The sequence below is a fragment of the Schistocerca cancellata genome, chromosome 7 (assembly GCF_023864275.1).
Source record: "Schistocerca cancellata isolate TAMUIC-IGC-003103 chromosome 7, iqSchCanc2.1, whole genome shotgun sequence".
Classification (NCBI taxonomy): Eukaryota; Metazoa; Arthropoda; class Insecta; order Orthoptera; family Acrididae; genus Schistocerca; species Schistocerca cancellata.
Genome location: NC_064632.1, coordinates 85717059 through 85743886, shown reverse-complemented (window position 1 = coordinate 85743886; position 26828 = coordinate 85717059). Strand labels below are relative to the sequence as shown.

Here is a 26828-nt window from a genome sequence, read left to right as displayed (position 1 = left end):
TGTTGTGGTTCACGCAATAAAAATGGCTTTGACAAATCACAGAAAATACCTGCTGCTTGTAATTTGTTATTTAATGAATTAAGTACATTTTCACTGTAGGTGTAAATAGCCTTCTTGATATCAGAAACCTTCAGAAATCCAAACTGTGTTCTTGATAATATATTATTTGTGGTCAGATGGTTGAGAAGCTGCCTGTACATTACTTTTTCTAAAATTTTTGAGAATGCTGGCAAAAGTGAAATCGGCCTGTAGTTTGATGGTATCTCTTTATCCCCTTTCTTGAATAGAGGCTTAAAATCTGCATGTTTTAGCCAGTCATGAAATGTACCAGTTATAATTGACTGGTTACACAAGTAACTTAGAATTGTACTAAACTCACAAGAGATCATTAATGTACACAAGAAAAAGCAATGGCCCTAAGATGGATCCTTGTGGGGCACCACATGTAATTTCTGACACCCTTTGTTTCCTGTTAGCGAGGTAAGACTTGAACCATTTTGCAGCACTGCCCGTGACACCATAGAATTCTAATTTATTTAAAAGGATGTTGTGGTTCACACAATAAAAATGGCTTTGACAAATCACAGAAAATACCTGCTGCTTGTAATTTGTTATTTAATGAATTAAGTACATTTTCACTGTAGGTGTAAATAGCCTTCTTGATATCAGAAACCTTCAGGAATCCAAACTGTGTTCTTGATAATATATTATTTGTGGTCAGATGGTTGAGAAGCTGCCTGTACATTACTTTTTCTAAAATTTTTGAGAATGCTGGCAAAAGTGAAATCGGCCTGTAGTTTGATGGTATCTCTTTATCCCCTTTCTTGAATAGAGGCTTAAAATCTGCATGTTTTAGCCAGTCATGAAATGTCCCAGTTATAATTGACTGGTTACACAAGTAACTTAGAATTGTACTAAACTCACAAGAACATGCTTTAATTAACTTTGTTGATATTTCATCGTAACCACTAGAATGCTTTGTTTTTAAAGATTTTATTATGGAAGTTATTTCTTTTGGTGAAGTGAGTGACATATTCATGTACCTGAAGCTATTTGTAAAGACTAGTTTCAGATATTCAAGGGCATTATTTACTGATCCTGACAATCCCATTCTATCAGTAACGGATTTAAAGTACTTGTTAAATAGATTTGCCACACTATACCCATCGGTTACGAATGTGTCATCTACCCTTAATGCTATTTGCTCCTGTTCCTTTCTGGTTCTATCAGTCTCCTCTTTCACTATATCCCATATTGTTTTTATTTTGTTCCCTGACATTGCTATCTTCTTCTCGTAGTGCATTTGTTTAGATGTCAGAATTACTTTTTTAAATATTTTATGGTATTCCTTGTATTTAGCTAAATCATCAGCATTGGAGCTATTCTTGGTCGACAGATACATTTTCCTTTTTGTCTTACAGGAAATCTTTATTCCTTGTGTAATCCATGGTTTAATTTGAGTAACTTTTAGAGAAAAACAGTTTTCAAACATGGTACTGACATTGTTCATGAATGTGTTAATTCATGTCATGAGCACTATAAACATCTTTCCAATTCATATCTTTGAGCAGTTTTCTAAAACACTCAATTTTTGGTTGATTGACTACTCTCCTGTACTCAGATTTAACAGTCTTGATAATCTGCTTAGAATTTACGTATAAAACAAGGAGCTGTATGTTATGATCTGATAGTCCATTTATTACAGGTTTTATGATATGATTTTGTTCCTTTGATTTGTCTATAAAAACGTTATCAATGACTGTCTTGAGGATTTTGTGATCCTAGTTGGAAAGTTTACAGTGTGAGTTAGATTGAAAGACAACACTACTAACTGCAGTAAATGTTTACTGGAAGATTGCACTAGAAAATCTGTGCCCTACCTACCACCACAGCCCAAACACAGATTTCACTTGATAGCTGTATGATCATATATTTGATAGTAGGTGTAGATGTGGTACTGAGTCAAATGCTTTCCTGAAGTCAAGAAATACTGCATCTTCCTGACTGCCTTGATCCAAAGCTTTCAGTATGTCGTGTGAAAAGTGGGAGTTGGGTTTCACATGATGTTGTTTTCGAAATCCATGTTGTTTGGCATGCTGGATGTCATTCTGTTTGAGATAACACATTATGTTTGAGCTCAGAATATGTTCTAAGATACTACAACAAATCATTGTCAAGGACATTGGACAGTAGTTTTGTGGATCACTTCTACTACCCTTGTTGTAGAGGGGTGTGACATTCACTTTCTTCCAATTACTAGGATGGTTTTCCGTTCAAGGGATGATACCATTAGCCCCTGGAGCTTCGTTCAGTTTCAGCTTTTTCTCAACACCACTGAGACTACCACTTACAGTGAATCCAAAAAGTATTCATCTAGCTGCATATCTTTTAGAAAACAAAGTCTGTGTTACATGAAAAGAAATGTATACAAAATCTAAAGAGCCACTCATGTAAGAAGTACCTCAGTAAGTCATTTTTGTTGAAAAGCAAGGAAAGAAATACGTCCAAATCGACAGCAAAGTTAACAAAATAGAAAACGTAATACAAGAGGTAGTTGATAAAGTATTCATCCACCATCAGAACATGTTGAAATTCTGTGTGCAGTGATTAAACTATAATGCTGACCCATGGCCCATACTAGAGTCAACCATGCACGGCCCCACTCCATCACCTGTTGTGGTTCTGAACTGCGCCAATACTGTGCAATTAGCACCATGGGCCATAAGAGTAGTGAGACGACGCTGATTGAAAGGAAACTTATTCTGCACTTACATAATGAGTGCAATCTTCTTACGAGATTGCTAAAGTAGTCGGTAGACGTAGATCAACGGTTAAGTCGATAATAGATTAATTTTGCGCAACAAAAGTATTAAGAAACCAACCACGTACCAGATGCCCTCAAACTTTGACTGATGCAGACATGAGATTTATCATCAGGGAAGTGAAGAAGAAGCCTAAAATCAGCACTCATAAGTTGGGTGGGGAGTTAGAGTCTAGGGGAAAGAAGGTATGTGCCAGCACAATTAGAAATACCTTCAAAATGTATGGATATCACTGCCGGGTAGTGTGCAAGAAATTTTGGGTCAGTGAACAGAATCAAAAGAAACATCTTCATTTTGCAATGGAACATAGATTCAAAAAGGAAGTCTTCTGGAATAGAGTCATATTTTCTGATGAGAGTAAATATAATGTATTTGGGTCGGATGGCAGGTGAATGGTGTGGCGTAAGAAGAATGTGGAGATGTTGCCACGCAATGTTGTGCCAATGCCGCTCGCTGTGGCCGAGCGGTTCTAGGCCCTTCAGTCCGGAACAGCGCTGCTGCCACGGTCGCAGGTTCAAATCCTGCCTTGGGCATGGATGTGTGTGATGTCCGTAAGTTAGTTAGGTTTAAGTAGTTCTAAGTCTAGGGGACTGATGACCTCAGATGTTAAGTTGTATAGTGCTCGGAGCCATTTGAACCATTCTAGTGCCAGTGGTTAAACACAGTGGTATCTCCTTGATGGCGTGGGGCTGCGTAAGTGCTGCAGGTGTTGGAAAATTACATTTCATAGAAGATACAATTGCTCACCATATGTATATCAACATTTTAAGGGACAATCTGAATCTTAGTGCTGAAAAATTAGGTCTGCAAGGAAATTACATTTTTCAACAGGATAAAGGCTGTGGCTTCTGTACAATACCCGAAAACAACTTAACACCCGTCCTCAAAGCCCAGACATTAATCCTATTGAACACCTTTGGAAAGCAATGGAAGATAGCATCAGGAGAAGAAACATTTCTAACAAGACAGACCTAAAAGAAGCACTTCAAGATGAATGGGACAAAATGCCAGCCTCTCTGATGGCAAACTTGCTCAAGTCGATGCCCAGACAACTACAAGCAGTAATAGCTGCAAAGGGAAACCCCACTAAATATTAATTTTTGTAATTGAAACCATATTTTGAGATTGTAAATTAAAAACATATGAGTGGATGAATACTTGTTGAAGAAGCCCTTGAATAAATTCTCCATTTTGTCAAATTTGTTATCGCTATGGATGTATTTATTTCTTTATCCATCAATAAAAATGACTTACCAAGGTTCGTTGCATATGACTGGATGTTCACATTTTATGTTCCCTTCATTTCTTGTGACATAAACTTAGTTTAAAAAAAAATTACAACTACACAAATACTTTTTTGACTGACTGTATGTCACTTATCTTTTCAGTGGCATGAGAATTGAACTGGGGTAGTTCTTGAGGGTAATCCTTTGTAGAGGAGCATTTGAAAAAAGAGTTAAGCATTTTAGATTTTGCATTGCTATCCTCAGTTTCAGTTCCTGTCTCATCTGTGTGTGATCAGACACTAACTTTGTTACCACTACCAGACAGTCAAAATTTAAAACATACAAATAGTGTTTCACATGTATAAGGTTTCCCAATGTAAAGAATAATGAACCTTATATTTTGCTTTCCATTTCCTATACAATTAGTCATTTCAGTGTGTTTATTTGGTGCTGTGAGATCATAAGACCACTACATAACTACATCATTGTCTTTTATACTAGTATGAAGAAGAAGATAGATTGACAGTAGGAGACAGTTGTACAAGGATAAATTAATGAATGGGAGAAAACATGCAGTATATAAATTTATAATTACTGAAGTAACATTGCAAGAACATCAAGGCCATGGGCTTTCTGCACCCAAATCATGAATAGAGTTTGTGATCCTCTGAGAATTTTACTGCTGCAACTCCTCAGCATCATTATCCTGGATTCCACCAATTCAAAGATTGTTTAAGTTTCAATGCAAGCCCCAGTTTTTCTAGTACTCAGTTCGGTGCAAACACGACACCATGCCAAGGAAAATATATAAACTGTCTTTGAGCTAAGTTTTTTGTTGATCTGTAGCAAAGCATGTAACACTTGCCATAAAAGTTTTCTGGGTATGGAACTGCGTCTTGTTGTGTAAAACTACTGCTGGAGAAAAACCAACGTTTCTGCCACAGTTGCAGTGGTCTTCTTCTGGGTCTACTAGTGCCTTCTAGCTGTGCAATGTCCCTTATATTTTGTTATTACTGTTCATTGTGCATGCCATTATGTCATAATTTTAAAAAGATAGTTCATTTCATAGGTCGCTTCAGGAAGAAGGAGAGGGCACTTGGTTATTGCGATGGAGAGTGAGCGTAACTCTGTTGTCTATTGGCTCTTGTGTTATGTGCCATGATTTGTGGACACCGTCTGTGGTCCTTAAGGGGATATGCCCCTGAATGGGCTGCATTGTTAGCATTATCTTCACCCTCATAGTGCAACTGATCTATAAATGAGAGATAGCTCAAAACTCTTAACACACAATTAGGGACATTATTCAAAGCATTTCCCAAAAAGCCATTGAGATACTTATTATATTTAGATACTGTCAACAATATTTATAATAGTATAAAAAATAAAGCACTATTTCACTGCAGTACCATTTTCTTTGGAACCACTGACTGCACAACTTGGAAAAAGAGTCAGAGTACAGACAACATTCACATAAGTGTTTTATGCCTCCAATTTCCTTCCCTAATGCTGATCTGTGAAAAATAAAAGTTATTTATTTTACTACAACAAAATTATTTTAAAATGTAAGTCAAATATCACTGACATCATCATCATGTTATAAATTTTTCAGGAAATAGTAGACAAGGGAGGTAGAGGTGGTGAGTTTAACTTCAGTCATTCAGGAGAAAAGTGTAGCTACCTGAATGATGAAAATTCAAGTTTTTGGTAAATCGCAAAAGAAGATTTACAGATTTACTGACTTACCACTATGCTCATTTAGAACATTCCAGCTGCATACTACAGTTGTCCTCCTGTTTCCTTATCCTCCAACTCCCTCTCTTCATTCTTTTATTTATCCTAGATTCCTTGGTAGCAGCTTCTGCAACTGTCTCTGCTTCACTTACCAGCCGCTTATCAATAGCAGTTAGAACTGAATTCATATTCCTTCCCATCTGGATGTTCAGTTTCCTTATAACATTGATCCTTGAAATTGCACCATCATTGATTGTTATTATCGCACCCATTACATCAGTCTTCAGCATCATCAGCTCAACACACAGTGTTGGGTATTCTCTCCCATATACAGCTGTTGAAACTTTCATTTGCATTCTGACAGACCTTGCTTACATTTCCTAAGTAGATTCTTATTTGTCAGATCCCTATATAAAGGCCTAATTGCCTCCATTACAGCAGGTGGTAGGGAATGCTTGTGGGTATATTGTATGCCTATAGCATTGCTCAAACAGTACGTGCACCATGAATCTTCCCCATTTGGATACAAACCATGCTGTGGAGTTTCATCTGGTGACACTCTGTGGAACCATGTTGCCCAAACAGCTCATCTCATGTTCTCCAAATCTCCTACACTTGTCCTTACTGTTAGTCCATAATATTGAGTCAAAGAATCAATTTCACTTTTTGTAAGATGACCTGGACCACCTACATGTTTTCCGTCTGGCAGTTTTTTCCACTGAAGTCTTTACATAATTTTCTCAGCCGAGCTCCCATTCTTTTTTGTACATGCCCATCACATTCAAGCTTTTCTATTAGTGTCCCCATATGGTCTGTCCATTAACAACAGTAGTGTGTTGTTTACAGTCTCCATCCCCAAGGTAGCCTACATACCTCACACCATGACTGACATCTGATCTTCTAAAAATTTTTATAACTCCTACGTTTCCATGTTTTCACTTGGGCCATCAAAGTTCTTTACACAAACATGGGTGCCAATAAATTTACTTGAACAACCCTGGCAGTGCTTCGTTAGACATTCATAATCTAGTATCTTGCCAGTTTCAGTAAATGTGGCAGTTACAACCCCATTCAGAGAAGTATGACCTCTCTTCTGCCAAGATCCATCAAATGCTGCTACAGTGTCTGTATTCTCAGACAAGGCTACTGCTTCTTCTGCTACTCTTTTCATTGAATGTTCACGTACACCGCATAAAGCATTATGTATTAATTTACTGTACCTGTCAGTGGAGGTGGAGGCAAGTCCATCACTGCACAAAAAGTCTGGGCAGCTCTCCTTCCCCTTCCAATACATCGCATTGCATAAGCAAGCTGAATATTTACACTGTAATGTCGACTATCAGTTACTGTCAAATTCATAGTACACTGTGCATCGTACATGAGTTACAAGCAATCATTAAGCGACTTGAAAGACCCTTTATTGCTGAAATGTCCTCAGAAACGTCAGTACTACCTTCACAATTGCAGTACTTACATTTCACAGCAGTCTACAAAAGTCTTGACAGTATATTTAGGTTCGCATTAACATTTCCATCATTATTGCTCCTCACAATACTACTAGGCTTGTTCATCTTACATTCAGAAAGCAAAAGTTTATGTCTAGAAGCACTGCCTGTAGACACAGTTTACATGGGCGACTTTTGAAGCAACTGATGTGTATTATTTGGTTGTGTGGAACTGGTTGCTACAAAACTTTTGTTTGGGGCTAAATTTCTTTACTCTCGGCATTTGTAGCACAGGAAACACACACACAGAAACAAAACAACACAGAATAACTACAAAACCACACACGTATGAAATTCCAAAGTCATATATTCTCAGATCTTTGCTTACATTCACCATAGCCCTCTAGACATGCCTGTACTTTGGTTGTGGGAGTTAGGGCCTTCTAGAATACACCTGTGTTAACAATCTGTAACTAATGATGGAAAAAAATGGAAGAACAAAATGATGCATCGCATATTCTGACACACTTCAAACAGACAGATGAGCATAGCCCCTGTGCAACATTATGTTCAACCTCAATTTTAGAATGAATGGAAAATGATAATGCCCATAAACTATACATTTTTGAAATCAGCATGAAATGCTCTTTTCTATAGACCAAGAAAATTTTTTCAAATTTTTTGTCATTTTCAAAGCATGTCCCCCTAAGTGACCAATGAAATGAACTATCTTTTTAAAATTATGACGTAATGCCATGTGCAGTGAAAAGTAACAACAACACACAAGGAACACTGTATAGCTAGAACACACCAGTAGAGCCAGAAGAAGGCTGATGCAACTGTTCAAATGACTCTGAGCACTATGGGACTTAACATCTGTGGTCATTAGTCCCCTAGAACTTAGAACTACTTAAACCTAACTAACCTAAGGACATCACACACATCCATGCCCGAGGCAGGATTCGAACCTGCGACCGGAGCGGTAACGCGGTTCCAGACTGAAGCGCTGATGCGACTGTACCCAAAACGTTGGTTTTTCTCCATCAGTAGTTTTATACAATATGATGTGGTACCATACTCAGAAAACTTTTATGTCAACTGGCTCTGGCTGCGGAAGCCTATGCAATTACGTGTAACACTCATTTGACAGAAACCTTTCCAGATTGCAGTTTGTAACTTTGTTGATCTGTCATTGAAGCCAACATTTGCACAAAATTGTCACACAGATAAAGTTTAAATTTTAAATTTTGTGAATTATATGAAATTGCCACCATTGTTCATCATGCACACTTTTATAAGTGTAAACTGCAGCTGTTCCACTTTGTACAATATCTGGTGGAGCTGCGTTAACACAAGATTCTTCCACAACAAGAACACTACTTTCCACAACCATGTACTCTAGACTGAGTTCCCTGTTAATTTTATTTACTATGCTGTCCAAAGAATTATATGCTTCAGTAAGTTGGTTGCATATGATTCATCAGGTAGATTCTAAGTTTTCTAGTCTTGAAACTAAATGATCACTTTTGGATTTTATTTTAGATCTAATAGGTCACTGTTAGATTTCATTTGGTCACTATTGGATTTCATTTGGTCACTGCCAGCTCTCATTTCTGTTTGCATATCTCCCAGTTTCCTTAAGATAAGTCTTAGTTTATCATTCTGGTCAGGTTTCCTATAAACTTCCACATATTTTATATTGTTAAAAATATCCCGAGTTGCATCTGATACTCCTCCACCCCTTGCTTCACTTTCAGCTTCTTTATTGTCATTCATTTTAGCTATATTTGAGAGCATAATACCTCACAAAATACCAAAATTAAGGTCCTAGGTGTACATAGCTTCTCTTTTCCCCTGAAATCTCATGCTAAGAGCATTTGATTGTGTGCACTATTAGTGAGACAAAAATTCCTCAAAACCAACTGAAAAATAAATCGCAAGAAAGGTACAACAGGCTATGATTAAATAATTCTTCTAGATGTGTACAGGCACCATTTAGTCAATAACCTGTGCTTCTTGCTGTCATATTACAACAAGGTTCCTGAATTCTGTTGATTGTACTCCACTTCTCCATTGTTTGATAAAGAGCCATGGCTTGATATTTTTCTGAAGATGCTGAGATTTCAAGGCTCCTAGCAATTGCTGCTTGCTTTGAAACTTATTGCATCCAATCTCTCAATCTTTCCAATCTGTTAGTTTTGAGAGCAACTTTCCATCTCAGTGCTGTGCTACTCCTTAGAAGTCAACACTTTAAAATTTTTGTCTTATTTGTATGTTACACATTTCTCCAAATTTTTTTTCAGAGGTATTGGTAAGAATCAGATGTATTGCCAAGTTTTTATACCCAAAAGCTTTCATAGCAACTTCCATTTCCATCACTGATCTTGTACCTACTGAGTACTTCAGAGGCACTAGGAGTAAAAAAGCATGATGTGCTTTGTCTTGCTGAAACTACTGAAGCTGATGCTGCTACATTTATTGCTGTTGTGGGTCTGTGCTGAAGAATGAGAGATGACCTTTACTGCTGTTGCCAGAATCATTGCTTTTGTTGGTTGATGTTGAACTGTATTTTTCGGTGTAAGTAGCTGATAAGTCCCCAAAAATTGTTTCATTTATTCATAAATCCATTGTATCCTTGCAGTTTACTTTGGAATGGGTTTCAGTGCTATTTCATCCTTGTTTTTGTGGTCAAATGTTTGTGAGGAATGAAAAAAAAGACCCCCTAGAAATTCTCGATTACACAATGGATATTTGCCCAGCTTTTCATAGAAAATCTAGCAGCTGTAAATGGACAAATAGGGTATCAAATTGACCAGCATGAGGTCTAGTTATGCAAACTAGTGTTTACTCGCTTGGGATTAATTTGGGTAATTAGGTAAAACTTAATTAGTGATTTGAGGGAAATTGTTTTCTGAATTTTCTTAGGTAATGAAAGAATGGGAAATGGACAAATGGGGTATGGAATTGATGAGTGGGCTGTCTAGTTTTCCAAAAATGAAAAAAATACTTGAAAGTAATCAACATAATTAAGAAAAACTTAATTAGAGATTTGAGGGAAAACTGAATATTTCACAAACTGCTGCTGCTAACCCTGTGAATGAAGTGTTGAAAAGTTCATTTTTTCAAAGCCTAGCTATTCTGTGCATAAAACGTACGTTGGTACAAAATTTAACTGCCAAAAACTTCAAAATAAAAAAAATTGAAAACAAAGGTCAAATGTATGAAACGATTTGTCTAAATGTAATAAATAAAATTGATTCGAGATATGTTTGATGTGCCTTTGAATTCTTAGTAGCTCTTATTATTATTATTATTATTATTATTATTATTATTATTTTCATTTCTGATATTGCTGCTATGTTATTTGTGTGTAGTTCCATCCTGAAGATCTATGAACAAGCAGCACTGATGAATATGTATTGATCTCTCTCTTCCCCTCTCTCCCTCCCTTCCTCTCTCCCCACCTCCCTCTTAACTCTCTTCTTCCCCTCTATATACCTCCAACCAACCCCCTCCCCCCCCCCCCCCCGCCTCCCACACACTCATTATATTTGAGTCCTATAACATAGATCGCATGACTGGAAGAGTAACAACTTAATATTTATTACAGGATGCCCATCATATGTTACGCTTGTGGTATCATGAATGCTGTAGAGTGTTTCAAGATCGCCTTGTGAATGACCAGGACCGAAACTGGTTTGATCAGCTGCTAAACCAGCACATCGAAGCAGACTTTGAAGCAGATCCTGATGAAGTTTTGGGTGACAGAAATATACTGTTTGGTGATTTCATGGATCAGATGGCAGATGTTCGGCTGTATGTAGAGATAACAGATATGACTAAGGTCAGTGAGGCACTTGAAGTATTTTACAATAAATTCACGTACACTTTGCAATTCTTTGCCCACTAAGCAGTATGTGTAAATTGGCTTGTGAGGAATCTGTGATACATTTCAAGTTTTACGTTTATGTATTACTCATACACAACTTCATTTAAGGGCCACATACATAATATGACAGAAAATGAATGTTGTCTTCAAATAAAATCAGTTCGAAGGAAGTGGATGAGAAGTAATTTTGTATTACCCCTTCATTTCTAAATTCATGGAGCAGCTCTGAGGCATGCATATATATTCAACTACAATGTGTTTAGACCATCAAATCTTGTCTTCCTTAATTTTACTTAACAGATTTAGAACATCAGCACACTGGCATCCATGATGTCAGCTAGTGTGATTGTGGAGGTGAAATTGGGTGAAAGTGAGTTCAGTTTTATCTCAGATTGTTTTTATCTATTTCCGTGCTTTCTCTGTTTCTTCCAGTTTGATAAGGATATGGATAAACTCATCATTGAGTGCCCCTAACCCGCAAACACACACACAAAAGCAAACATTTTTGTAATAAGAAAACATCTGTTTACCAATGATGGGTTTTCACAGCACTTCTGAGTAACATGAATATGTGGTGGTATGTCCCCATGCTCAGATGCAGATTTGAATCCATTGTGAGACACCTCTGATGAGATCATCACCCCTTGTCCACATTATTCCACTCTTCACTGCTGAATCTGCATATGTTGCGTAATGTACATGGTCATTGTTGACATCCAAAAACAGCTCATTTCAATTGATTCCACACATTTGATTGGGTTCATGTCTGAGGAACAGGCAAGCCACTCCATTCTGAAGGAATGAGCACATGTTATTCAGCAATATGACATTATCACCAAAATGTTGGCGATACAGAGCTACTATTGGCTGAAGAATCTTGTCCCTCTATAGTAGATCAGTGAGACTGCTGTGAACAACCACAAGAGGTGTTCAGTGGCCCCATATAATGCCACCCCACAACATCACTCCACCACCACCAAACTACACATGTGGGAGACAGTGTTGGAGGTGATCAATATACCCTGTTGTCTCTAGACACGTTGTCTGTGATTAGCAAGGTACAAACAGGACTGAGTTACGTCAGTGAACAGTATCCGGTGTCAACCCTGGGCTGACCATTCTGCATGATTTCTCACTCATCTGTAACGGAATCCATGGTGATGTGATGTGTGATGTGGTGCTTGCCACGGTTGCTGGAATGGATGTTTGCATCATGCAATCTTCTCCTAACAGTTTGATGCTATACATGACACCCTGTAGCATCTTCAAATGCTGAATTCAGTTGGAGCACTCAGCCCATGATTCCTTTGACTCAAAAGTCATAGATATCGATCATGCAGTGCACCTGTTAAATGTGGATGACCTGTGTGGTGTAAGTCCTCAACATTAATTGTCCATTGGAACTGAGTCCATGTTCAAACCACATCACTTTGATTCTGGTGCACACTTTGAGCAACTTCCCTGGTTGACAAGACTTATGTGCTTAAATTGAGATTATAACCCTATTATTGGTCGCGACTGGCCTTCGTGGTGTGATGGATATGTACTCTTCTGTTCTGCAGACGCCTCTAATGCATTGCTACTGTTGCTTTACTTCAATTGAATGGCTGCAGGCATTCGACTGTCATGTATTTTTATGAACCATGTCATGGATGACCTTCAGATTGGTGCAGGAACAGTTACAATACCAACATGCCTGTATGACATATCAGGGTGATGCAAAACATTTGTTGATGTGATGGATTACGCATGGTGTGTTTACGGAAAAGGTCAAACAAATGAGAAAGGCATAATGTTAATTTTGTTATTAACTGCCGTCTACACAATTGGTTCACTTTGATAACCAGAGACGTTAATGAGATGCTGCATCTGTAAAAAGATGTCATCAGCAGTTGCTTGCAACAGTCCGATGACATCTGAGCAATATGTTCATGTATAATGGCCTTCAGATCAGGTAGAGGCTGAATGTGTCCCAGGTAAATACTTTCTTGCAGATGTCTCCCAGAGCCAAAAGCCACATGGATTCTGATCAGATGATCTTCAAAGCCATACGAACCTCTGGAGATGAACCATTCATGAAAGGTTGCATTAAGCAGATCTTTCACTGGGCGAGCAACATGACATGTTGCCCCATCTTGCATGAAAGCAGCAGCTTCTGCACTGTTGTAGTCTTCCAAAGCAAGAATCACATGCTGTAGGAGGACGTCTCGATAATGTGCAGACATCATGGTATATGTGAACCGGGAATAAAAGTGCTTTTGAATCCACACCACACTGTCACATACAGCAAGTGCAGTAGCTCTTTGTGAACATCATGTGGTTTAACAGTATCCCAAATTCACCAGCTCTGTGTATTCACTGCTCTCTGTAGTGTAAAGCGTGTTTCATCACTCCATAGAATCTTGCATGGCCAGATGTCATCAACTTCAATCTGTACTAGAAACCAAAGAGTAAATTTAGAAAGTTGCTGCAGATCACAAGGTTTCAGTTGCTGCACCATCTGGATCTTGTAATGGTATCAGTGTAAAATAGACCACAAAACTGTCCATACTTTTAATCATAGGCTGGACATTTCTCCTGACACTGCTTAAGCACTAGCACTATCCTGGGCATGTGCTGCATTGTCATTTAAAACAAAAGCAAGCTTCTCAGTTATTTCCACCGGGATAGGACACCTTCATCTTCCAGGTGCCTTACAAAGCTCATCCATGTTTTTGGATTTCGTTATCATCTTCTTTAAATCATTTAATGACGTCGAGCCTCTCAGACCTTTCAGTCATTGGTATTCTCTCAATGCAGCACTGTCATTTACATAAAACAGTTTCATAAACAGTGCACTGTCTCTCTTCTTGATAATCCTACTGTTCATTTATGTTTTGGCTTGTCAAATGACAGGTTGAATGAAATGAAATGAAATGATCGTCTGGGATTGTTGGCCAGGATGTCCCATTCGGGTTCGGTTGCCAAGTGCAAGTCTTATTTCAGTCGGCGCCACATTGGGCGAATTGCGGCCAATGGTGAGGATGAAATGATGATGAGGACAACACAACACCCAGTCCCCAAGCAGAGAAAATCTCCAATCCGGCCGGGAATTGAACCCGGGCCCAGTGCATGGGAGGCAAACATGTCATTCCCAGCTAAGCAGGTGGACACAGGTTGGATGTCGTACTGTAATACAAATAGTGCACATTACCAGATTTTCACTTGGTGGCCACAGTTGGAACTAATGTTTTACCAGTGTAAATTGGTTCTGCATTAACACATTAGCATTCTACCAAGTTTTGCTGCCATACAATTATTGCAGCCCACACTGGACCTCCGTGAGTAGCTGCACTTCAATTATAACCACCTATTATTGATTCTTTTGTGATGTTGACAATGTTACATAAATCATACATAGTTTCAATTTGACCAGTTACAGAATTAATTAGGTGATGTCTTCACTTATAAATACATCATTATTTGTAAGAGTTTTTCGATGAAATATTTTGCTTCTTTGGCAGGTTGACCTCTTATGTTTGTTTGTTAGTTGTAGTTTCCCCACTTGAGGCCAACAAAATGATTTCTTCAAACAAACATTGATTTCATCTGCTGGCATTGATTTTCGAATAAATGGAAATGTTTGCTGAAAATGCACAGAATAAGTATGTGATGCATCTCCTATTAGTTCCAGATTACCTCAGGGATCTAGACTATTCTCAAATCTTCTAGAAGTTTCTGTAACATTGTGGAACAGTCTACAACAACCTCCAACATTCTAAAAGGCACATTTGTGCCTGAGTCCTCACTTTCTCACTTGGTTCCAAGCTGCTTCACCACCTACTGATAAGAAGTCCATTGGTGCAATGCCCTCTTTTGACTCAGATCCAACCCATATAGTTCCATACCAAACCTCCTTCTTGGATAGAGAGCTAGCATACTATAAAACCACCATGGGGCTGTGAGAGTGTGTGGTGGAATTATGGGGGCAGGAGTGGACAAGCTACTTTTTCTTATACTATGTATTTGAATTGTAAGTATTAACTTACATCTATTTCTGATAATACCCCCCTGTCCACATACTCTATAACATGGAGCACTGGGTCATTGAGTGGTGTGAAGTATTCTAATACATAATATCACTTTCATGCTATAGAGGATGCAAATTGCCATATTCAATGAACATTATTCATAATATTAAAACTGTTCTGTGAAACAAATTAAATTTATTTGTTGCAGCTGTCAAGAGTTCTTGAAGAAGCTCTGGCTGATTACAACTACTCAAGCACTGCACCAATGCGCCTTGTACTTTTTACTGATGCAGTACGGCACACTTGTCGCCTGGCACGTATTTTACGGCTTCCTCGTGGGCACGCACTTCTCCTTGGAGTTGCAGGTTCTGGCCGACGGTCATTGGCACGGCTGGCTACTCATGTTGCTGGGTTGGCTGGTTCTGAACTGCAAATGAGTCGAACATATGGTCTGTCAGACTGGCGTGATGATGTGAAGTCTATGCTCCTGAATTCTGGTGTCCAGGGTCGACAAAGTGCATTCGTGTTCTCAGATACTCAGGTTAGTAACAACAATGGGAGGTCATGTAAAATGTAGAAGCAGTTAATTTGGTTGGAAATAATATTTATAATGCTGATGATAGCTCATTACATAATTACATGCAGAGCCATTTAAAAAATATATGTAGAAACTAGCGGAGAAACCCGACACTGCCCAGACATTTATTTATAGCGGTGCATCCATGCCTGTACCATGCAGCATTTGATCTTGTGCGAATATTTATGACACCATTTCTCCTGAACTATGAGTCATGGAATGTCATAATTTTGTAGGTATATTCAATGGTATACGTGGATACTATCTGGTGAATGAGTTGCAAATGGAGTTGCTAACAATGAAGAAATAAATTTAAACATCATGCATGATGCAGCAGTTTGTCATACATCTCATTGTTTATATCTCATGAATTGTGTGTCTTATGACAATATTATGACAAAAATAGTTGCTACTCACCATATAACAGAGATGCTGAGTTGCAGATAGGCACAACTAAAAGACTGTCAGAAAGTAAGCTTTCCGCCAATAAGACCATCATCGGAAATAGACAAAACACACACACACACACACACACACACACACACACACACACACACACACGCGCGCGCGCACGCAAATCAAACACATGACCACAATCTCTCTCTTGTCTGAAAGAAAGATATGTGTTTATTTGAATTTGGTCCAGTGGTTTGTATTAGATGGAACTTTAAGGAACACCACATGTAATTAATTCCTAATCATATGAAGACTGACTGCCTACTGCACAGGTATTTCAGGACATCCTTTGTTTCCTGTTAGTTAGGTAAGACTTGTTTTGCATCACGCCTGGAAGGCTGCGCGTGTGTCTGCTCCTGTAAACTGAAAGGTAGGCCGAATGTAGGAAGTGAGTAAGAGCAGGAAAAGGTGAGAATCTCTTGGTACTGCTCTTATAAATGGTTTACTGTATCACAATGTTGACTGAATACATAATTTTGCACTGATGTGCGAAGCCTTAGACCTGTCGTAAGTAGTACATAGTCTCAATAGCAAGCTGAGGTTGAAGCGATGTTTACAGGCCATCTGCTCTTGATGAAATGGGCAGAATCTGCAGCGGAGCTCGTAGAGCTAGAAGGCGCTATTGTCAGTGTCTGTCGTAGTGCCAACTTATGAACTTGCAACTACGCCGTGGCATCATTGCTATCAATACCACAACTGCCGGCCGCGGTGGTCTAGCAGTTCTGGCGCTGCAGTCAGGAACCGCGGGACTGCTACGGTCACAGGTTCGAATCCTGCCTCGGGCATGGGTGTGTGTGATGTCCTTAGGTTAGTTAGGTTTAAGTAGTTCTAAGTTCTAGGGGACTTATGACCTAAGATGTTGAGTCCCATAGTGCTCAGAGCCATTTGAACCCATTTTTTGATACCATAACGTGAACCATTTTACGCATTGCCAGTGACACTGTAATATTCCAATTTACTTAAGAAAATGGTGAGAGTCACACAGTAAAATGGTTCTGACTGGTCACAGAAAATGCCAGTAGCTTCCAATTTGTTATCTAATGAATTAAGTACATTCTCACTGTTTTTGTAAATAGCCTTCTCTATATCAGAACCATTAAGGAACCCAAACTGTGACTTGGACTATACATTATTTGCTGTTAGATGCTTAAGAAGACACTTGAACTCGGCCTTTTCAAATATTTTTGAAAAAGTCAAAATTGGTTGGTAGTTTGATGGTATCTCTTTTTCCCCCCATCCTTCTAAAAAGGTATAACTTCCGCATATTTTAGCCCGCCTGGAAATGTTCTGCTTATAATAGATCGATTACACAAATAGCTTAAGATAGAACTCAACTTGCGTGAACACTCTTTGATTAATTTTGTTGATATGTTTTCATAACCACTAGAATACTTAGATTTTAAGGGTTTTGTGATGGATGTTGCTAATTTGGGAGACATGAGTGTCATTTCCATTTCACTGAAGTTATTTATAAAGACTGGCCTCATATCTCCATTGTACTGTTTAAGGAACCTGATAACCCCAAGCTGTCAGTAGTGGAAACAAAGTACTTGTTTAAGAGGTTTGCAACACTACATACACTTGTTAGCAATGTCTCATTTATTTTCAGAGCCATCCGTTCCTTTTCCTTGTTATCCCCACCAGTCTCTGTCTTCACTATATCCCATATAGTTGTAATTTTGTTGCCTAATGTAATTATCTTTTTCTCATAATTAAGCTGCTTAGATTTCTCGATTACTTGCTTCAATATTTTGCAGCTTTCTTTGTAATGTGTTACAATGCTAACATCGGAGCTGTTCCTGGATAGTGGATACAGTCTCCTTTTTGGTCCACATGATATCTTTATTCCTTGTGTAATCCATGGTTTATTTTAAGTTTTCTGTTTGATTTGAGTTACCTTTAGGGAAACACTTTTTGAAAGAGTAAGTAACTTTATTAATGAATTACTTGTATTTTACATTTGAGTCGGAAGTATTATAAACATCTATCCAGTTCATGTCTTTGAGCAATCTCCTAAGATTCTCAATTTTTGACTGATTTATTACTGTGCTGTACTCAGATTTAATAGATTTTTTTTTTATCCTGACAAGTTTCGTTATTTAACACAAGATCCTGCATGTCATGATCAGATAGCCCATTTACTATTGGTTTTGTGATATGACTTTTTTTCTAGGTTTGCCTACAAATATATCATCAATTGCAGCCTCAGAGCATTTACATACCCTAGTTGCAAAGTTCACGAAAGGAATTAAATTGAGTGACAGTGTTACTGATTGCAATAATTATTCACTGACAGAGCTTTTCAATAAATCCACATTAAAATCACTTGCAAACACTATTTCCTTGTTGTTTACTATGAGATGTGGAACATACAAATGCACACACATACGTAAATCTATTTTTATAATATGTATGGATTACAAAAGGCTGTAACTGTTTAATGCATCTTTGATAAGATTTACAGAGAATGTGAAAAGTTCAAAATTTAGCTTGTTGTGGAAGCACAGAAAACTACAGCTAGTATGTGTATGTTGATCTATAAGAGAAAAGTTCCATGTCAAGAGTGTAAATTGCATATTCTGTACAGAAAGTATTGTGCGTGTTAGAATTTAACAGTTAAACAATTAAATTCCCTGTTGGAATATCAACAGTGTTATGAAAGGGGTAGATTGCTGCTCACCGTAAAGATGAAAGGCACAGCAAAAAGACTGTTATACATTGAACTCTTTGACAAAGCCAAATAGGATTGAGCTGGAGTGGCTGGAGATAGCAGTAATGGTGGGAGGTGTTCTTGCTACTGTGAATGTGGTGTATTTTCCTTTCTGAAGAACACTGTGGCCGAAACTCAGTGTGTAACAGAATTTAACATTTGATGTTCTGTCATTACTGTTCAGAGAAGATTTCATCAGTGGTAGCGTCAAACACCTCCAAATACCAGCAATATTTGCATATGGCATCAGCTGTGGAAAGAGAATGTTTGTGCAAAGGAAAAACTACCAGCCAGCCAGATATATCACCACAAAACATTGGAAAAATTGCCTTTAGTTTGAATGTTGTCCACAGAAATCGACATATGATGCCAGTGGAGATTTATAATTCTACAAATAATGGTTTGCATGCTCTCTAAATGAAGCTGAAAATTAAATCATATACAGGAAGACAATGTTAAACATATGAATTATGCTACAAAAATGTTGGAAGCCAAATGGGAATAAACATTTCCTGCTTATCTCAGTTTTAATGGTGAGGCAAACTACTAGATAAACAGCAAGAGCAACCAGCACAATATTTGAATATGGGGTACAGCACAACTCACCAAAAGTTTTATTCATGGAGATTACAGTGTCAAGAACTATTTACCTATACTTTTTGACAGAGCAAGTAGGAACCATCCAGTAGTTCTTATACCATTCTCGGCAGCAACATAATTTTTTTTCTTCAGTTTTATGTTTAATACATGTACAAATGTCACAGAAAGTAGCACTTTTAAACTTGAGAAGTAAGAGCCACCCTACCTTACACCTGTGGATTTCTTTTCATGGCATTAGGTGAAAAACGTATGTGTGTGTGTGTGTGTGTGTGTGTGTGTGTGTGTGTGTGTGTGCGCGCGCGCCTCCTTTGCCAAAAACAATTCAGATGTCAAAATTTACATTTCTAATGTGCCTTTATTGGTAACTCCACATATGCTTCAGATGTGGCGCATGAAATAAATGATCACATAGATCTTGTGCCTGTGAACAAGGATAGTCGTGTAGAACACCTGTAATTTTTTCTGTCACATTGACATTTTTTCCGTTTATGCTCTTGCTTTCTCATTTCAAATATATGTTGTGTGAAATTTACAATGTACATGAAATGAGAATTCTGAAATGTACCCTTCATTTTCTCTACATATCATCTGTCCCTCAGTTTGTGATTATTGGTCTTTGTTAATTTGTTTATGCATTCACAGATCATTTTTACTATGGTATTACACATGGTGCAGAAGGTGCTTAAAAAGGCAGGGAGGAATGTACTTAATTACACCTTAGTGTTGAGACCAACTGGGGTAAATACTAATGTTTATTCCAGATGTTGTATTGAGTTAGTGGTTGCATCCATCTAGATTATCTGTATGAGACACATAAGGATTGATTGACTGCTAAAAGAGTGTTGACTTCAAGGGTCTGCTGATACATTATCAGCATGTAAACTGGTTGTGTTAATGTCTTGCACTGAGAATTTAGAGGCATATTGGACTGGGCTGAATCTGCTGTGTGCATATCTCTGCCAAGGCTGCAGAACATATGCACTGAATAGGGCAAAAAAATTGTTTATAGTGATATGAAGTACCCTCTGCAATACACTGTACAGTGGCATGTAGAAGTACGTATGTAAATGTGTATGCTTCCGGTGAATCACAGTATGACATCATCCATACTTACAACTTGGTAATGTGCTTTTCAGTCTTAAATCACCCTGAATGCACACCTGTAGATATTTTATCTACATTTCAGCTTAAATTACTCTAGATCCATAACTATAGACATTGTATGGTTGTGATTATTCACAGCAGCTAATTGTAAATAAAACAATGGAAAGTCCAGGTTGGAATATCTACAATGTCATGAAAACGATAGGTTGCTACTCACTGTAAAGGTGACATGTTGAGTTCCAGACAGGCATGACAAAAGACTTATACATTTAAGCGTTTGGCCAAAGCCTTCTTCAGAAAAAAAAAAAAAAAAAAAACCACAAGCAACCACACCTAATGCACACATGAGCACCATCTCTGGGTGCTCCAGTCGGAATGCAGCTGTGTCATGTTGGATGTAAGCAGCATTCTGGACTGGTGCGGGGAAGGGGGATGTGTTGTAAGGATAACTGCCATTAGTGCATTTCAGAAGAGCTGGTGGTGAAGGTGACGATCTAGATGGCAAGGGTGATGAAGCAGCCAGTGAAATCAAGCATGTTATTTCCAGCTGCATTTTGTGCCACAGGGTGGTCCATTTTGCTCCTGGGGTAAGGTAATCTATAACAGGACTGGAGTAGACTGAAGCAGACCAGTGGTTTGGGTTTTTGGGAGGCTTGGAAAATTACCTGTAGATGGCCTGTAAACAGATTGGCATAGAAGGGCACCATGTGGGTGCCCATGGCTGTTGCGTGGATTTGTTTGTCTATCTTCCCTTCAAAGGAGAAGTAGTTGTATGTTAGGATACAGTTAGGAAGGTGTGTAAAGAATGAGGTAGTGGGTTTGGAGTCTGAAGGACGTCAGGAGAGGTAGTGTGCAATAGTGGCAGAACTGTAGGCGTGAGGGATATTGGCGTATATACAAATGTACAGGATATACAGTCACTCTGATCTTCATTCCTTGATCTCTTTATCAAATCATCCTTAATCCCAACAGATGGCAATACTCTCATTTCCCATGAATCATCTCGTCAAGCCATAAGTTTAAGTGAACGCACTCAACAATATAACGTAAGAATCAGCTTCATTTTTCAAGGAACTCCTCAACAGAATAGGAGGAGTGACCCATGAGGAAACTTTTCTGTTTTGATTTGAAAGAAGATTTTTGAACTCTTGTGGTAGCTTTTGTGCATAAGAGTCAAGCAAGTGCAGTCCAAATGTTGGTTGGATTTATGCCTAGTGTTAACTGAGTGAAAGCTGCTAATTATTGGGATTAAGCCAATATTGTTAACAAGAAATAACAGTAAAGAATATATACATTGAGAGGGCAGTGTCAAAATACCCAGACTACTGAACAGGTGTCGACATGTGGTTTGCCAACTTACACCACGTATGGCCCAAACTGCCCATTTCGGAGCCAAAAATATCCTTTTATAGTGGGAGAGTTACCCCAAAATATAATACCATATGATATAAGTGAATGAAAATAAGCAGAGTAGACCAATTTTGGTGCCAAATGATCACTTACTGCAGATACCATTTGAATGGTAAAAATGGCAGCATTAAGTTTTTGAACAAGACATGGGCTTTCCATGACGGTTTACTATCTATCTGAACACTTAGAAATTTGAACTGTTCAGTTTCACTAATCATATGCCCATTCTGTGAATTTAAAACATTGGTTTTTGTTGAATTGTATCTTGAGTGAATTGAGTCTTACAGTGATTTAGCATTAGTTTATTTTCTGTAATAGTAGAGGGCATATTATTTATATAAATAAGGAACAGGAGTGGCCCCAACACTGAATCCTGGGGCACGCCCCCCCCCCCCCCCCCCATTTGATCAATTTGATCATACTCCACTCAGACCCCATATTGCATCATTCTCAACACTGCAAATAATGACCTTTTGCTGTCTTTTGTTAAAGTAAGATGTGAACTAAAAGTGAGGTACTCCCCGTATTGCATAATGGTCCAACTTATGGAGCAGTGATCAAAAGTATCCGGACACCTGTCTGAAAATGACTTACAAGTTCTTGGCGCCCTCCATCGGTAATGCTGGAAATCAGTATGGTGTTGGCCCAACCTTAGCCTTGATGACGGCTTCCACTCTCGCAGGCATATGTTGAATCAGCTGCTGGAAGGTTTCTAGGGGAATAGCAGCCCAGTCTTCATGGAGTGTTCCAAAACATCCCAAAGGTTTTCTATAGGATTCAGGTCAGGACTCTGTGCAGGCCAATCCATTACAGGGACGTTATTGTCATGTAACCACACTGCCACAGGCCATGCATTATGAACAATGCTCGATTGTGTTGACAGATGCAGTCGCCATCCCTGAATTGCTCTTCAACAGTGAGAAGCTAGAAGGTGCTTAAAACATCAATGTAATCCTTTGCTGTGATAGTGCCATGAAATCAACAAGGGGTGCAAGCCCCCTCCATGAAAGACACGACCACACCATAACACCACTGCCTCCGAATTTTAATGTTGGCACTACACATGCTGGCAGATGACGTTCACCGGGCATTCACCATACCCACACCCTGCCATCAGATTGCCACATTGTGTACCATGATTTGTCACTCCACACAGTGTTTACGCTCCTTACACCAAGCGAGGCATCGTTTGGCATTTACCAGTGTGATGTAAGGCTTATGAGCAGCCGCTCGACTATGAAATGCAAGTTTTCTCACCTCCCACCTAACTGTCAAGTACTTGCTGTGGATTCTGATGCAGTTTGGAATTCCTGTGTGATGGTCTGGATAGATGTCTGTCTATTACACATTACAAGCCTCTTCAACTGTCGATGGTCTCTGTCAGTCAACAGACAAGGTCAGCCTGTACACTTTTGTGCTGTACATGTCCCTTCACGTTTCCACTTCACTATCACATCGGAAACATTGGACCGAGGGATGTTTGGGAATCTGGCATACAGACGTATGACACAAGTGACACCCAATCACTTGACCACGTTCGAAGTCCATGAGTGCCGTGGAGCGCCCCATTCTGCTCTCTCACAATGTCTAATGACTACTGTGGCCGCTGTCATGGAGTACCTGGCAGTAAGTGGCAGCCAATGCACCTAGTATGAAAAACTCATGATTTTGGTGGTGTCCGGATACTTTTGATCACATAGTGTAGCTTGATTGTGACTACTTCTAACATTTTGATGTAATTCCCACTTCGTTCTACATGATATTCTTATCCCACTAGTCAGCCACCCAGGCTGCCTTGTACTCCTCAACATTCAAATATCTGCTTTGTGCAGTGTCATGATACATCTGTGGATTCAAACAGAATACTGTTTTTTATGTACGTGACCAGTCCCCCACTCCACAAGGAACTCCTTGAAAAACAGCCAGCTAATTTGCATTCTGATAAAGGAAGCCTCTGAATTGTCCAATTATTTAAGTGGTGCTCCGGTATACCAATAATGTCAGAGACTATATCTATAAGCAGTTCACTAACTTTATCTCTAATACCTCTTATATTTTGATGGAATGTGCTAATTCCTTCTCTACTTGGATACCTGACCTCCTCTGAAGGTGATTCCTTAGTTAGAGGGACTTCCTTTAGGCAGGTATACCTATCAGCTGACTTCAATTTAAAAAATGTGCAGCTCTAACACCAACTACTACTGGAATTTTTCAATGAGTGATCTCACCACCACCCACTACAATGTCACCTATAAGCTTTGCCAGCCTTCCCTTCTCATACCTATTGAGGTGCAGGACATGCCTAATTAAACCTGACCTATTGAAAGACTCAACTGGCACCACTGCAATGTGACCCATGCCCTCTGCCATCAGTGCTTTCTCCTGCCCCATGTTAACACGCCTAACAGCCATGAGGCTAATCATCATGCTGAAACAGTTGCACAAAATGCACATTAGTGCCACCAGTTTGAGTAGCTATCTTTACCAGGTCACCACCTACATCATATTCCCCAACCCTATCTAGACTATTCCCTGCTCCACCCAGAATCACTTCCTGGACCTCTTTTGTAAGATTCCTGCATAACTCCTCTATGCTGCTCCACCCAGAATCACTACCTGATCCTCTTTCGTAAGATTCCTGCATAACTCCTCTATGCTGTCAGTCACCTGAGCCAACCCTGCACCAAGCTTCACAATGCTGGTGACCTTGAGATCACTCCCCCAACACTTCTTGCAACTGCTGGCCCTCACCTCTACCGTGCAAACTACATAGCAGCAGAACCTTCTTCTTTTTGTTAGACTTTGCAACTGACTTAGACCTCCTACCTGCTGAGGACTGCTGCATGTTTCCTGCACCTACAGCTACGAGAGGCTCCTCTCCACTCAACTCTGACATTTGGTCAAATCTATTGCATCAACTCTATGTCATTGACACTTCCACTCAGCTGAGGTTTTGACAAATAACAGTTCTTTTGACTCTCGTTCTTCGTGAAATCTTACAAAAGCTTAGTGCTATACCTCTTTATTGGGTTACATGTTGTCAACACAACTGGTTTCTTCCTACAGTGGACACTCACTAATTCTCACACCTTTGGTAGCCACTGGCTCTCTCCAAAGCCTATTAGTGTCTGTTGGCACTTGGTATATTCCTCGATTCCCCAGAGGTGGACTGACTCTTCCTTTTCTTCTCCCATTCTTACTATTACTATTAATTTTATCAGTTATTATTACAGTTCTGGTTTTGGTATCCCTCATTTCTGTTGTGGTAAAACCTATTGTTTCCTCTGCTATTCTTGTTAGTATTTTGCTGTTTATGTATCATCCATCCATAACTGACTTGATAGGCAAGCTCCTCCTGGCTATTCTCCTTTTTTGTCCATGTCTTTTTTTTACTGCTATGTTATTATTATAACTACACTTGACAAATTTAAGTATTTAAGTTGATCAAGGAATTCTAACAATTGCTGGGCACTTTACCAAGTTCTTCCTATGAGTTTTTCTCTAGCTACTGCAAGTAACCTATTGATAAATGTTCCAAGCAGGTGTGGCTCATAAATACCTTATCTGAATATTTTGCCAGATTGTGATGCCATTCCATGAAATTCCTATAACCAACCCACATATCTGTGTACACACCTGGCCCCAGCAAGTACAATATTAATTTCTTCCATGCACCCTTTGACCAAAATTTTGACTTAAACACTCTTTTAAACCTCTCATAAGACTGAAATCTATCTACACTCAACAGTCTTCACTGCAATGCACTTATCTGTAAATGATTTTTCACAAGATATACCTTTCTTTTGTAGTGCCAAGCTACAGGCAAGGTTTCATGAAATACCTGGGCAGGTTGTTCCTTCTCAGTCAAAGGTCAGAAATTTCTTATTTACACCTTTTCCCATTTCAAACCTAAATCCTTCCCAGAATTGATTCTCACAGCCACTCACTCCTGCTTGAGGAGCACTTCTTCTAAAATTTACTCTTCCTTCATTTCCCTCTAAATGTCGCTCTAAACACCCCATATAATTTCCAGAATGATTCGCTAGTAGCCTAATCTCTTCTAACAGAATCTCATTAAATCTCATTATTCATTTTCTTCTCTAAGAATTCCAGCACTTGTTGGACATGCTGCCTATGTGTCTTAAGTTCACTGGTCTTATGTTGTAATTTTTCAAACTCTCTTTTATTTTTGCTTCATCCACTATTCATTCCAGTACCACCTCATTCGAGTACAAGACTTGATTATTGATTTCATAGTTGTTCCATAAAATAAACGTGCAAAGCATGTGCTTAAACTCTTCCTCACCTCCCTACAATTTCGTAACTACTTCTCCTTTTACGTTATTACCAATTTTTTTCTTTTACTCTGCGTCATGTAATAACATTTTATTACTTGCTAGCAAATAGTTAAAAACTCACCACTTTCCATTTTGTTGAAACTGGAAAATTGCTTCTAAATACAGAAAGTAAATTAATGATATGAATATAATAGAGGGAGACATTCCATGTGGGAAAAATATATCTACAAACAAAGTTGATGTAACTTACCAAATGAAAGCGTTGGCATGTTGATAGACACACAAACAAACACACACACAAAATTCAAGCTAAGACTGGAATCTTTAAAGAATAATAACATGCGAGAATTTAAATAATGCAAAATGAGCCAAAGTATTTCAGGTGACTTAATTATATTGCCGTTCAGAATAAAACAAAATTTTGGCTAGAGTAGCTTTGAATATTTTGTCATTTCTACATGATATTTCCTTTTACAGTCTCAGAATAAAATCCTTTTTCATGTCCATAAGCTCACAGACTAATCTCTATTTTAGAAAAGTCCAGAATAGC

At 38.7% G+C, this 26828-nt stretch overlaps 1 protein-coding gene across 1 annotated transcript in view; it reads left to right on the top strand.

The window, feature by feature from the left end:
• The window catches only part of LOC126092652 (dynein axonemal heavy chain 1-like), an 894951-nt gene that overhangs the window by 484447 nt on the left and 383676 nt on the right, over positions 1–26828 (top strand). The window contains exons 32-33 of the mRNA XM_049908374.1: positions 10835–11068; positions 15332–15664. Of these exons, the coding sequence (XP_049764331.1) occupies positions 10835–11068; positions 15332–15664 (567 nt within the window). The remainder of the gene's footprint in view (positions 1–10834; positions 11069–15331; positions 15665–26828) is intronic.